This window comes from Asparagus officinalis, chromosome 8 (genome assembly GCF_001876935.1).
Source record: "Asparagus officinalis chromosome 8, Aspof.V1, whole genome shotgun sequence".
In the NCBI taxonomy this organism is placed as follows: domain Eukaryota; kingdom Viridiplantae; phylum Streptophyta; class Magnoliopsida; order Asparagales; family Asparagaceae; genus Asparagus; species Asparagus officinalis.
Window position 1 is genome coordinate 48324397 of NC_033801.1, and position 14313 is coordinate 48338709.

The window sequence follows — 14313 nt, forward strand, 5'->3', positions numbered from 1 at the left end:
TTTTTATGGACAAATTTTCAAAACCGACCCCTTTGGGTTTTTAATTGCAAAAAACGACCGGTTTTAAAAATATTTACAAAAACCGACCTGTTTTCAGCCAGGGGCTGAAAACAGGTCGGGTTTTTGAAATTTTTTTTCCCAAACTTCACGGGAGTTGAACTCCCGTGAAGTTTTTCTCATAACAAAACTTCACGGGAGTTCAACTCCCGTGAAGTTTGGGAAAAAAATTTTCAAAAACCGACCTGTTTTCAGCCCCTGGGGTCGGTTTTTATAAATAAGTTTGAAATGGGTCGTTTTTTGCAATTAAAAACCCCAAAGGGTCGGTTTTGAAAATTTGTCCATAATACAAGTGCTCTGTCCTCTGTAAATGGCAATTATAGATAAGCGGCAGCCGGACGAGGATGTTCTTGGCTATTAAGTTAGTTGCTTGACTTCTAACATTTTGAACAGGAATCAAAGAAAGAAGATGAGTGAGAAGGGACTTGAACTAAAGCTGGTTCAAGAACTGGCAGAGACCGGCCGGGCACCTCAGGGGCGCAACTTTACCAATTTGACTTTTTATTCTCCTTGGTAAGATGTATAGAGAGTATCCCATGCTTCCTTCCCTGATTTTGATGTAGAAATTCTCTCAAAAATGACTTCATCTACCACTTGATTGATAAAGTATAAAGCCTTGTCCTTCTTCCAAGTTTCTTTCAACTTGGTGAGATGTTATTGAGAGAGAGTAGCTTAATCAACCTGTTCCACAATGTCAGTCTTGACGATGCACCATAGATCATGTGATTCATACAAGACCTTCATTTGAATACTCCACTGTTAATAAATCTTCCCATTAAACTTAGGAAGTTGAGGCTGCAACACATTGTTGCTTAAGGCCGTGGATCAAAAATGACGAGGCTTTGATACCACATGTTGGGATTGGTAAAAAAATTATGTGGAGGCTTTTAGAGGAACAAAGCAACTAAATTAATCAAGAGAAGAAAATTGTTCTCTTGATGTATGCCAACATTAAGAGGAAAAAGCTAAAGTTATGCTATGCTTTGACTTGTTGGTTTTTGTTTGATGTAAAAATGAAGATACATGAGCTCTCTATATGGATCCAAATACCTATATTGTAATAAATGCTACTAATTCTTAAAGTCAAATGACATAAAAAAATTGTGTAAATAAAACCAAAATAATGAAGCCTAAAATTAATTAACGGTAGCTAAAATTTCAACACAAGGTGGTTGCAAATCCCAACGAAAGAATTGTGCCAATGTGGAGATATTTGTGTGTGGTTTAGAAAAGGTAAGGATGATTTTAGGTGTCCCTTAATCTCCTCTGGGCTGATTACTTTGAAGGTGTTTAACCGCAGCTCCCTGCACAGAGTAACAGAGGATAGAGACCCTAGAGGTTGTTTCCTTTGGCATGCGCTCTGATGCTCAAGTTAGTAGCTAGTCTGATAATCTAAAGAGAAAAGCATAATATAATCTTTAGGGTTTTTTGTGCGTACCTTAGTATGGTGAAAGTTACCATTTTTTATAGAGTATTTATGCGGGCACGTTGGTAATTTGGCCGGGTTTGTGTACTGATGTGTCAAACTATGTGAGGTTGATAGGTTGTTCCCCTATTCAGAACGCCTAGTGTCGGGTCTTGAGATGGGAACGCGTCTTTTGTTTTGAATTTGGGCTCCTGACAGATCCTAGGCCTAACACGTTTTTTGTCTCTAATTTGGGTCGTGAGATAGGTCAGTTGACTTTGCATCCAGATCGTGCTTTCAAATGTATGCAAATCGGTTGACTAGTTATAACACGTGGCCATTTCTTGAAGCTTCATCAAGCTTGGCAGCGTGTAACAGATAGCTATAGCAATATTTTATGCGCTTGAACAGGAAAAATATTCGAACCAGCATAAGGCTTGGAGAGTGAAATAAGACCTTGTTTGCATAGAAAGATGAAGGAATTCGTCAATGCCATCTTTGAGAAGTTCAAACAACGAGAGACTACTATTGAATGGTTAAGGTTTGATTAGAAAATTTTGAAGTTGAATTCCGCAAGTTCTTCGTTATTTGTTATTCTTGGTGTTTCTAGTTAGCAGTTCACTCAACGAGAGACGACTATTGAATGGTTAAGGTTTGATTAGGAAATTTTGTGGAGCTGTATTATTTCTCATTGTCATCGCCATCTTTTACGGTCTTATTATTAAAAAAACAATTATATGAGTAACAACTCTCCAAAAAAGAGATGGTGTGCTGAAATTAAGTTTTAAAAGTCTTGACTTGAAAAGGTAGTGCACAATCATTAATTTGTTATATCAGTTCAGGCAAATGTATTTAAGTTGATTTTGTATTGAGATTTGCGTTAACATATGATACAAATCAATGTACAAATCTCAAAGATAGCATTGATATGTAGCACAAATATCAAAATATAATGAAGGGATAAAAAAAGTTGGTGGACAAAATTATATCACCCCTCTATTGCTTATTTAGGACTAGGAGATTTCAGCCAGACGAAGGCATTGATATAAATAAGTTGTTTATGTTTTATCGACATGACTAAGAATGTCAACTAGAGAGTTTTTGTCGGTATTTTATATGTGGGTATAATCCTGCATTTGAAGAATGAAATAGAAGTGATAAGCTTAAATAAAAAGTTGTCTAATACCTAACAGGTTAACCATTTGGATAAATTCAATCTCAATTTAAAAAGTAGAAAGTCATTTTTGAACTTCTTTGCCAATAAGGTGTACGCATTTACTTTGTTATATTAACGTGATGTGCTCTTCTTTCTACAAGTACTAGGAAATCTGGGGTTCAAATTTTGATTTCTCACTGCGATATGCAAAATCACGCGTGTATCGTGTGAAGCGCCTCAAACTTATGTTATTCATTATATCGATACAGATTACTCCTGTTGTACAGTAGACAGCTCAATAGAAAAGATGTTTACACAAAAGAAGAGCAATAATAAAACTGAATGTAGACGGCCGGTACTTAGAGAGATTCGATATTTTGACCTATACCCACACGCGAGTATAGCAACGAAAATTCACTAACCAAAACAGGGTATCGCGAAAAAGGAGATCACCATCTAATCTCACTCAAGCCCACCACAGCCAAGTTCCTCGCTCAAACCGCCTACAAATAGTCAAAGTCATGAGGAGCTCAAGAACTGTCATCTTCTAACTTACTCACCTAGTACTCTGCATCATCATCCCAACACTATTTTATAATAAATCCGGCTAATTTGGTTAATATATAGAATATTTCCCGAATTGGTTGTTGGAACTTAATTTTTAATTTTGCCTTGTCATATTCAAGGCAAATGACATACGCAAGGCGTCACCTCCAATAATACAAGTGCTTTGTCCTCTGAAAATGACAATTCTAGATAAGCGGCAGCCGGACGAGGACGTTCTTGGCTATTTAGGCAGTTGCTTGACTCCTAACATTTTGATCAGGAATCAAAGAAAGAAGATGAGTGAGAAGGGACTTGAACTAAAGCTGGTTCAAGAACTGGCAGAGACCGGCCGGGCACCTCAAGGGCGCTACGTTCTTCGGGAGGATGACCGGCCGGACTGCACTCCTCCAGTGGCATCTGACATCCCCATAATCGATCTTCGTCGACTGCTTCAATGTGACGATGAGTCTGAGAAGCTCAGATATGCTGTTCAATCTTGGGGTATTTTTCACGTAAGATACCCAACTTTTTCAAAATTTCAAAAATTTGTTTTAACTCTCATTCAATGAGTGATCCACGAAGTATAACTGAAACTATTATAGTCCACCTTTGATTGAGCTGTTTTCCCATAACACTTCTAATTGAGAAGTTCAGGCAAACTTTAAAATGTGATTAGGACGCTCTGAATGCAATTTCAGAAAAACAAGAAGAAGAAATTTGGGATGTACTTCAAATTTGATCGACAATTTGCAGAAAAATCCATCATTTCAAAGAACTAGCATGCAAGTCTTGTTGTAGTCAATGTTAAAGAATAATCTCAAACATACTTAGTTTTTTGAGGCGACATTAAATGAGAAGTTGAAGGGGCATTCGTTTGGAGTTCTCTATAATAAGCCATGGCAGTAACGAAGAGTCAGAATTAATAGCTGATGTTTAAAATTCTGTTTTAAGAGTCTATTAATAGAGTTGTATTTGGTTAAGAAAAAGTGAAGAGAAGAAAAAATATATGTTTAAGAATTAATAGGAAGGCAAATTGTGTTCTTGTTTCTCTTCCTTAAAAGCAATATGTTTTATCAAATTGGTATCAGAGCCATGGTGAATTCAGGGAGTACATCGCTGGGGCAGATACTGCTGTCACAACTCACCAAGTCGAACTATGATAATTGGAGTATTCAGATTCGTGCGTTTCTCGGTGCGCAAGACGCATGGGAAGTAGTCGAAGTCGGCTATGAAGAGCCGGCAGCAACAACTAATCAGACGGCAAATCAGATAAAGACGTTGAAAGAAACGCGTATGAAAGACAAGACCGCTCTCTATTTATTGTTCGAATGGTGGATGTCAGGTTTCGAGAAAATTGCTGGTGCGGCAACTTCGAAGGAAGCGTGAGACATTTTGCAAAAGGTCTTCAAGGGCGCTGACCGAGTTAAACAAGTGCTGCTTCAAACTCTTCAAGGGGAGTTGGAGGCCATGAAAATGAAGGAGTTAGAAGGAATATCCGACTACATCACGCGTGTGCAAACAGTGGTGAATCAACTCAAAGACAACGGAGAAACCCTAACTGATGCAAGGGTTGTAGAGAAAATTCTACGGTCATTACCGAGAATTTCGAGAATGTTGTATGCGCAATTGAGGAGTCAAGGAATTTGGAAGAGATGACCGTCGATGATCTCGCGAGTTCTCTTGAGGCGCATGAACAACGGAAGAAGAAGAAGAAACAAGAGCCGCTCGAGGAGGCCTTACAAGCTAAGGCAACTATCAAGGAGGGCAAGGCGATGTACGTGCAGCAAAATCGAGGAGGGGATGTGGCCATGGAGATCACGGTTTTGATCCGGGACGGTGGAGGTCGCGGGATGTTGGACCCGAGAGGGGGGGGGGGGGGCGTGATTAGGGTCAAGAGGCCTCTAATATGCAATAAAAAATCAAACACAAGCAAACCAGCCAAAACAGTAAAAGCAATTAAGCTAAGCAGAGATACGACTTAGGAGTTCGTTATCCTTGACGCGGGCGATCGTGTTAATGAGCGTCGCGCCCTCTGGCCTACGTCCCCGCTCCCCACTCTCGGAGGAGGAATCCACTCACACACCCCGTTTCGAAGCCGCGTAACTTCGTCTACACAGCGATTCCCACACTGGATCTCTCTGCCACTACACCAGTTTGATCTCACACAGATCAAACTCCCTCAACAGTTTGATCTACACAGATCTCACTCACCAGCAGCAGTACAGAAAAGATGCCAAGACTCCTCTTTACACAAGCCCCTATAGCAAAGGAGAAAGAGTACTGAAGTTGGGAGTGAAACACAACCAAAACCAGAATGAGAAAAACACAGAACCAGATTTTGAAAATTTTTCTCAGGAAAACTAGCAGAACTCTGCTTGCAAAACGTAGGGCCTTAAGGGCAAGAGAGAGACTGGGGCTTATTTATAGAAGAGATTGAATCATTTAAAACAAACCCAATTCTTCCCAAATAGGCGATAGTTAATCTCCTTTCAGACCCTTATCGTCAGACTGCTGCACAAACCAGCTTAAGTGTAAGAACATATTAACTAGGCTAAATGACCGTTTGGAAAAAGTCCACGCGGTTGACTGAAGAAAATTTCGCGTTTCCGCGAAATAACACTCGGTCGACCGAAAAATCACGTCGGGTCGACCGCGAGCCTCTTTGAAAAACTTAGAAAACAAACAGAGCCATCGTCGGTCGATCGGCGCGGTCGACCGATTTGAAAATTGAGATTTCGGTTGACCGTACCGGTCGACCGACGACCTCTCTGGAAAATAGTAAGGAATGACCATGAGAGCGGTCGGCCGGACCGGTCGACCGCTTTCTGATATATTGCAGAAAACAGTTTTTTTGACCAACTTGAAATATTTGCAAAATATTTATTTGACCTCTGAAAATTCTGAAACTTTGTAAAATGTTTTTAATACTAAAAAAAACTGTTTAGAAAAAGAATTTTGCAGATAGGTCCTCATACTTATGAGAAATAGTATTTTATGAAAAACGCTTAAAAACCTAAGTATGAAATCGTGTGTGTGATTCCCAATAGCTTCAAGTAACCTCAGTAACTCTTTGCCTACATTCTAGCACTAGAGAGAAAAAACAAAAGAAAGCTAATATCCTCATATATAAAGAACAATACTTGAGCTTTGATATAGCTTGAATCGGATGAAGCTTGTATTCGAATTTGTCGTTCTTAAAATAACGTTGCTTCATCTCTTGGCCTCCTCCTCCTTTGGATATCATCGTTGTAGCATATATTCCATCCATCCTCCATTAATGGCACTAACGAGCTTGATAAATGAACTTACTACATTTACACTCAATAAGCCATTAGTACCGATAATGGTGGTTGTAAGAACATCATCAAAACATAAGGGCTAACAATCTCCCCCTTTTTGATGATGACAACCAACCATTATATAGGAGCAAAAATAAAATAGCTTATAGATAGGTGCTCCCCCTATCTATGAGCTCCCCCTAAATATATGCAACAAATGAGGAGATTTCTCTCCCCCTTTGTCACCATCAAAAATGGGGTAAAGAGAAATACTAAATGCAAAATACAACTAAACAAGCAAGCAATGTAGAACTTTCACATAGTGCATAAGCCCAAACCATTTCTTATGCGACAAAAATCATCCTCTCCAAGAGGCTTAGTAAATATATCCGCTAGTTGAGATTTTGTGTCAACAAATACTAGGGATACATCTTGTCGCTCTACATGATCGCGTAAGAAATGATGGCGTACGTCAATATGCTTAGTTCTAGAATGCAAAACCGAATTTTTGGAAATATTTATGGCACTTGTGTTATCACAAAAGATTTTAATATTTTGAAAATTCAAATCATAGTCAACTAAGCTCTGTTTCATCCATAAGACTTGAGCACAACATAGGCCGGCGGCAATGTATTCCGCTTCCGTAGTGGACAATGCAACACAATTTTGTTTCTTGGAAGCCCAAGAAACAAGGGAATTTCCTAAGAATTGGCATGTTCCACTAGTACTCTTGCGATCTACCTTACATCCGGCAAAGTCGGCATCACAAAAACCATATAAATCAAAAGTGGTGCTTTTTGGATAAAACAAACCAAGGTTAAAAGTTCCATTAACATACTTAATGATCCTTTTAACCGCAATTAAGTGAGATGCTTTTGGAGATGCTTGAAAACGTGCACATGCACACACACTAAACATGATGTCGGGTCTACTAGCGGTGAGATAAAGAAGACTACCTATCATACCTCGGTATAGTTTTTGGTCCACATCTTCACCACTCTCATCCGCATCAAGCTTAACACTAGTACTCATGGGAGTAGGCGCATGCTTAGAATTCTCCAACTTGAATTTCTTCACCAATTCCTTCGCATACTTGCTTTGTGAAATGAAGATCCCATCCTTAGTTTGCTTGACTTGGAGCCCGAGAAAGAATGTAAGCTCTCCCATCATACTCATCTCAAAGTGATCCTGCATAACTTTAGAAAATTCCTTGCACAAGGATTCATTAGTAGCACCAAAAATAATGTCATCCACATATATTTGAACCAAAATGAAATCATTTTTCCTTTTTCTCACAAAAAGTGTGTTATCAATTGTTCCTTTTGAAAAACCATTTTCAATAAGAAAACTAGAGAGGCGAGCATACCAAGCCCTAGGAGCTTGTTTCAACCCCAAGGATTCATTAGTAGCACCGAAAATGATGTCATCCACATATATTTGAACTAAAATAAAATCATTTTTTTTTCTCACAAAAAGTGTGTTATCAATTGTTCCTTTTGAAAAACTATTTTCAATAAGAAAACTAGAGAAGCGAGCATACCAAGCCCTAGGAGCTTGTTTCAACCCATATAAAGCTTTTTGTACCCGGTAAACATGATTAGGAAAAGCATGATCTATAAAACCGGGGGGTTGCTCAACATACACTTCCTCTTCTATAAAACCATTTAAGAAAGCACTTTTGACATCCATTTGAAATAGAAATTTTTAAAGCTAGCAAATGCCAAAAACATCCTAATAGATTCCAACCTTGCAACCGGTGCAAAGGTTTCATCATAGTCTATGCCCTCCTCTTGATTGTATCCTTGGGCAACCAAACGAGCTTTATTTCTAGTTACAAATCCATGTTCATCAAGTTTGTTTCTAAAAACCCATTTTGTACCAATAACACTAGCATTGTTAGGTCTAGGAACTAACTTCCAAACTTTATTTCTTTGAAAATTGTTTAATTCTTCATGCATAGCCAAAACCCAAAACTCATCATTTAAAGCATCATTAACCTTTTTAGGTTCTAGTTGAGATAGAAATGCAACATTACCACATTCACTCAAGGCTTTTGAGCGAGTTATAACTCCTTTTGAAGGGCTCCCAATGATTTGTTCTTTTGGATGGTTTGATGTGAATTTCCAAGCTTTAGGTGGTTCAACTTGTTCTTGAGCATTGGTGCTATCTACATCCTTTTGAACTTCTATAGAGGGAGTGTCATTGATTTGCAACAAGTCCAATCCTCCCTCAATATCATCATCATCATCTTTCCTAGGCAACATAACTTGAGAGCCAACATTAGTCTCATCAAAAGTAACGTTTATAGACTCTTCAACAACGAGGCTTCGTTTATTGAAGACCCTATAAGCCTTACTTCGAGGTGCATAACCCAAGAAAATACCAACATCAATTTTGGAATCAAATTTATCATGGTGATCTTTTGTATTTAAAATAAAGCATTTGCAACCAAAGACACGAAAATAACCAATGAAAGGAGTTTTTCCATAATAAAGTTCATAAGGAGTTTTCTTAAGCTTTGGTCTAATCAAAACACGATTTAAAACATGGCAAGCCGTATTGACAGCTTCCGCCCAAAAGTATTTTGGTAAATCAAATGAGTTTAACATAGTGCGTGCCATCTCTTGTATGGTACGATTTTTCCGTTCAACAACACCATTTTGTTGTGGTGTTCTAGGAGCGGAAAACATATGAGTTATACCATGATGAGCACAAAAATCATAGAAAAATTCATTTTGAAATTCACCACCATGATCACTTCTTATTTTAACAACTTTCAAATCCTTTTCATTTTCAATTCTTTTAACATGATTAGCAAATTCTTCAAAACAATCATTTTTCTTTGCAAGAAATATTGTCCATGTAAAACGAGAAAAATCATCAATAATCACAAAAACATAGTGTTTGCCTCCAAGAGAGGTAACACGCATAGGACCAAATAAATCAAGATGAAGTAATTGCAAGGGTTTAGAAGTCGATACCTCATGGATGGATTTGAAAGAAGACTTTGTTTGTTTACCTTTGGCACAATCCTCACAAATTGTATCTTTTATGAAGTGCAAGCTAGGTAGCCCTTTCACAAGATTCTTCTTAGACAATTTTGATATTAACTCCATATTTGCATGTCCAAGTCTCTTGTGCCAAATCCAAGGATTTTCATCAATTGCCGCAAGACACTTCACATCTTGATTCACTAACTCATTCATCTCAAAAATGTAAACATTAGACTTGCGATTTGCAATAAAAACAATTTTTCCATCCATACTAATGATGCATTTATCCGGTTTAAAAGAAATATCAAAACCTTTATCACTTAATTGGCTAATGCTAAGAAGATTATGATTCAAACCACTTACTAAATAGACATCTTCAATAATGGGTGAGGGTTTCTTACCAATAGAACCGATACCAATGATTTTACCTTTCTCACCACCACCGAAGGAGACATTGCCTCCTTCAATCCTTGATAGGGTTGCAAATAACTCTTTGTTGCCCGTCATATGATGTGAGCAACCACTATCAAGGTACCACATCTCCTTACGTCGTTGCCGTGACGTTCCCTACAAAAGAAGAAGATGAAGGTGTAGTAGCTTTAGGTACCCATGTCTTGGGTCCTTGGTGGTTAGTAGTTTTGGTACCTTTGGGTACCCATATCAAACCATAAAAATCTTCATTGTCTTTAATTCTACAATGAGTAGAAATGTGTCCATGTCTCATACAATAGGTGCATACAAAATTTCTTTTGTATGTACGAATGTTAGAACCATGAAACCTATTTCTACCATGGTGATTGTAGTTGGCATAAGCATGAGTGGGTCTAGTCCTACAACCCTCAATTTCTAGTCTTTCAATCTTTGATCTTAATTGCTTGTTCTCGAAATCGAGATCTCCTAGCAATTCATCTTTTAGAGCAAGAGAGGTTGTTAGTTGTTCTAGCTTAATATCACAAGAGGCATGCAATTTTTTGAAAGAAGAGTATTCTTTAGACATTCTTTTAAATTCAAAGTTCAACTCTTCTAAAGCCATAGCTATGTCACATTGCATATAGAAAGATTCACTTTCGGCCTCGGATATTACCTCATGTTCATTTGCCATGAAACAAACATTTGGGTCATGAAGAGCAAGTTTGGCTCCTTCTTCATCACTATCCGAGTCACTTGGTTCGGATTCTTCCCATCCGGCATACATAGCCTTCTTCTTCTTGTACTTCATGTACTTTTCTTTGAGCTTGGGGCAATCCTTAGCGATGTGACCCGGTTCATTGCACTCAAAACATTTACCTACACGAGAGGAAAACTTGTTGTTAGATCGAGGGTTAAATTTTTTGTTCATTTTTATAAGTCTAGAGATTCTTCTAGAGAGATGAGCCACTTCTCTAGAAAAATCGACTTCACTCTCCGACGACGAAGATGAGTTGTCACTAGCTCCTTTGAGAGCTATGGTCTTCAACTTTGGTGACGGCTCCTCAACTTCTCGTGATGGCACTTCCTCCTTCTCCTTCCCCTTGAGCTTCTTCTCATGCACTTTGAGCTTTCCGATGAGGCTATCAAGAGCTAAGGTAGTGAGGTCATGAGCTTCCTCAATGGCCGTAGCCTTGGGCTCCCATGCCGGAGTCAATGAGCGAAGTATCTTGTAGTTCATCTCTTGAATGGATAATTGCTTATCTAGACCATGTAATTCATTGATGATATTAGTAAAACGGGAAAACATAGCATCAATGGATTCATTAGGAAGCATTTTAAATAGCTCATAATCATGCATGAGTCCACTAATCTTAGATTCCTTAACTTGGGGTGTTCCTTCATGTGTGACACATAATTTTTGCCAAATTTCGTATGCGGTTGCACACGTGGAAACCCTATTGTATTCATTGGGGGAAAGACCACAGATTAAGGCGTTCATGGCCTTAGCATTGAGATTGGCATGCCTTTCTCCATCGGTCATGTTCCCGACTTTGGACTTTTCTTCATATTTCTCTTCTATGAGCCCTAGGATGTCAAGATCAATGCAACGAAGGTAAATTCTCATCCTAGCCTTCCAATAAGCAAAATTGGTCCCTGTGAAGAGTGGTGGTCTAGTGGTGGATTGTCCTTCCAACATATGCATATTCAAAGAGGCCTCCATTAGATCTTTTCTCTAAGGTTGTTAAACTAAAAACTGATATAGAGACCAAGCTCTGATACCAATTGTTGGACCCTAGAGGTGGGGGGGTGATTAGGGTCAAGAGGCTAATTATGCAATAAAAATTAAGACAAGCAAACCACAATAAACTGATGCAATCAAAGTAAGTGAGATAGGGTTAGGAATCGTTATCCTTGACGCGCGATGTGTTAACGAGGTTCGGCCCTCTGGCCTACGTCCCCGCTCCCCACTCTCGAGGAGAAATCCACTACACACCCGGTTTGGAAGCCGGAACTTCGTCTACACAGCGATCCCACACGATCTCTGTCACTACACAGTTTGATCTCAACTGATCACACTCCCTCACAGTTGATCTACACAGATCTCACTCACAGCAGAAGGAAACAGCAGACTCTGGGAAGTGAAACACACACAAAAACAGAGAGAAAACACAGAAACCAGATTTTGAAAATTTTTCTCAGGAAACAGCAGACTCTGGTTTTTGCAAACGTTAGGGCATAAGGAAGAAGAAGAAGACTGGGGTTATTTATAGAAGAGATTTAATCAATTTAAGCGCGGTCGACCGATATAGAAATCGAAATTTCGGTCGACCGGCGCGGTCGACCGATATAGAAATCGAAATTTCGGTCGACCGCACCGGTCGACCGACGACTTCTCTGGAAAATACTAACGAGTGGCCATGAGAGCGGTCGACCGGACCGGTCGACCGCTTTATGATATATTGCAGAAAATAGTTTTTTTGACCAACTTGAAATATTTACAAAATATTTATTTGACCTCTAAAAATTCTGAAACTTTGTAAAATGTTTTTAATACTAAAAACAAACTGTTTAGAAAAAGAATTTTGCAGATAGGTCCTCATCCTTATGAAAAATAGTATTTTGTGAAAAACGCTTAAAAACCTAAGTATGAAATCGTGTGTGTGATTCCCAATAGCTTCAAGTAACCTCAGTAACTCTTTGCCTACATTCTAGCACTAGAGAGAAAAAACAAAAGAAAGCTAATATCCTCATATATAAAGAACAATACTTGAGCTTTGATATAGCTTGAATCGGATGAAGCTTGTATTCGAATTTGTCGTTCTTAAAATAACGTTGCTTCATCTCTTGGCCTCCTCCTCCTTTGGATATCATCGTTGTAGCATATATTCCATCCATCCTCCATTAATGGCACTAACGAGCTTGATAAATGAACTTACTATATTTACACTCAATAAGCCATTAGTACCGATAATGGTGGTTGTAAGAACATCATCAAAACATAAGGGCTAACAGCGGATGTGGAAACAATTCTGAAGAAAAGGGCTAGCCGAGCCAACAGAATTGGCGTGGTCAAGGATGTGGTTATGGGAGAGGCAGCCGGTCAAATTGTTCAAATGTCGAGTGCCACAACTGCGGTAAGTATGGGCACTACGCAAAAGAGTGCTATTCAAATGTCGAGTGCTACAACTGTGGCAAGTATGAGGACTACGTAAAAGAGTGCTATTCTGAGAAAAAATAGAAGAAAACGCGAATCTAGTCGCGGAAGAGAAGATAAGTGATGACGGTGTTCTCACGATGGCCTACAAAGACACTACTCCCTACAGCGTCACAATTATGTGGTATCTCAATACCGGCGCTAGTAGTCACATGTGTGGGCACAAACACCTCTTTGTGGAGATGCAAAAGATAGAGGATGGACACATGTCATTTGGAGACGCGTCGAAGGTTCGAGTCAAGGGCCTAGGTAAAATCTGTTTTCTTCAAAAAGATGGTAAAGAAGGGTCAATTGAGGATGTCTATTGTGTGCCCAACTTGAAGAGTAACATCCTTAGCATGGGGAAACTATTGGAGAAGGGATATTCGGTTTTCATGAAAGACCGTATGTTGCACTTGAAGGACAAAAAAGGTCGATTGCTTGCACATGTGGAGATGGCCAAGAATCGAATGTTCAAACCCAACTTGAGAAACGTGCAAGAAAGGTGTTTGCAAGTCAACATGGAGGATAAAGCCTCGCTATGGCACTTTCGGTTCGGACACTTACATTACGGCGGCCTAAAAGAGTTAGCAAACAAGGATATGGTACACAGGCTACCAGAAATGGATTACACCAAGAAATTTTGCGAGGGATGTGTACTCAGCAAACAAGTGAGGAATACTTTTCAAAAGAAGGCTGAATATCGTGCAAGGAGGTCTCTCAAGTTGGTACACACCGACATATGTGGCCCAATCACACCTAAGTCATTCAGTGAGAAGAGGTACTTTATCACTTTTATTGATGATTACACAATAAGACTTGGGTTTATTTTTTGAAAGAAAAATTTGAGGTACTCGAGGTGTTCAAGAAATTCAAGGTATTAGTAGAAAAGATGATCGGTCTTTATATCAAGGCCTTACGGTCAGATAGAGGCGGAGAGTACATGTCAACCACCTTCATGAGCTATTGCAAGGAACAAGGGATCAAGAGATTTTTAACCGCACCCTACTCACCTCAGCAAAACGGTGTGGTCGAGAGGAAAAACTGGACTATTCTTGACATGGTTCAGTCGATGTTGAAGAGCAAAGACATGCCGAAAGAATTTTGGGCAGAAGCCGTACAATGTGCAGTGTATGTGCAAAACCGGCCCCACATGCAAAATTTGTGGATCAAACACCGCAGGAAGCTTGGAGCGGATAGAAACCGACCGTATCACACTTAAAAGTATTTGGTAGTGTGGCCTATGCACACGTACCGGATCAAAGAAGAACCAA

General features: G+C 39.2%; 1 protein-coding gene across 1 annotated transcript in view; it reads left to right on the plus strand.

Moving 5' to 3' along the window:
• The window catches only part of LOC109823006 (codeine O-demethylase-like), a 38609-nt gene continuing 27669 nt past the window's right edge, over positions 3374-14313 (plus strand). The window contains exon 1 of the mRNA XM_020389323.1: positions 3374-3676. Within this exon, the coding sequence (XP_020244912.1) occupies positions 3461-3676 (216 nt within the window). The 5' untranslated portion in view covers positions 3374-3460. The remainder of the gene's footprint in view (positions 3677-14313) is intronic.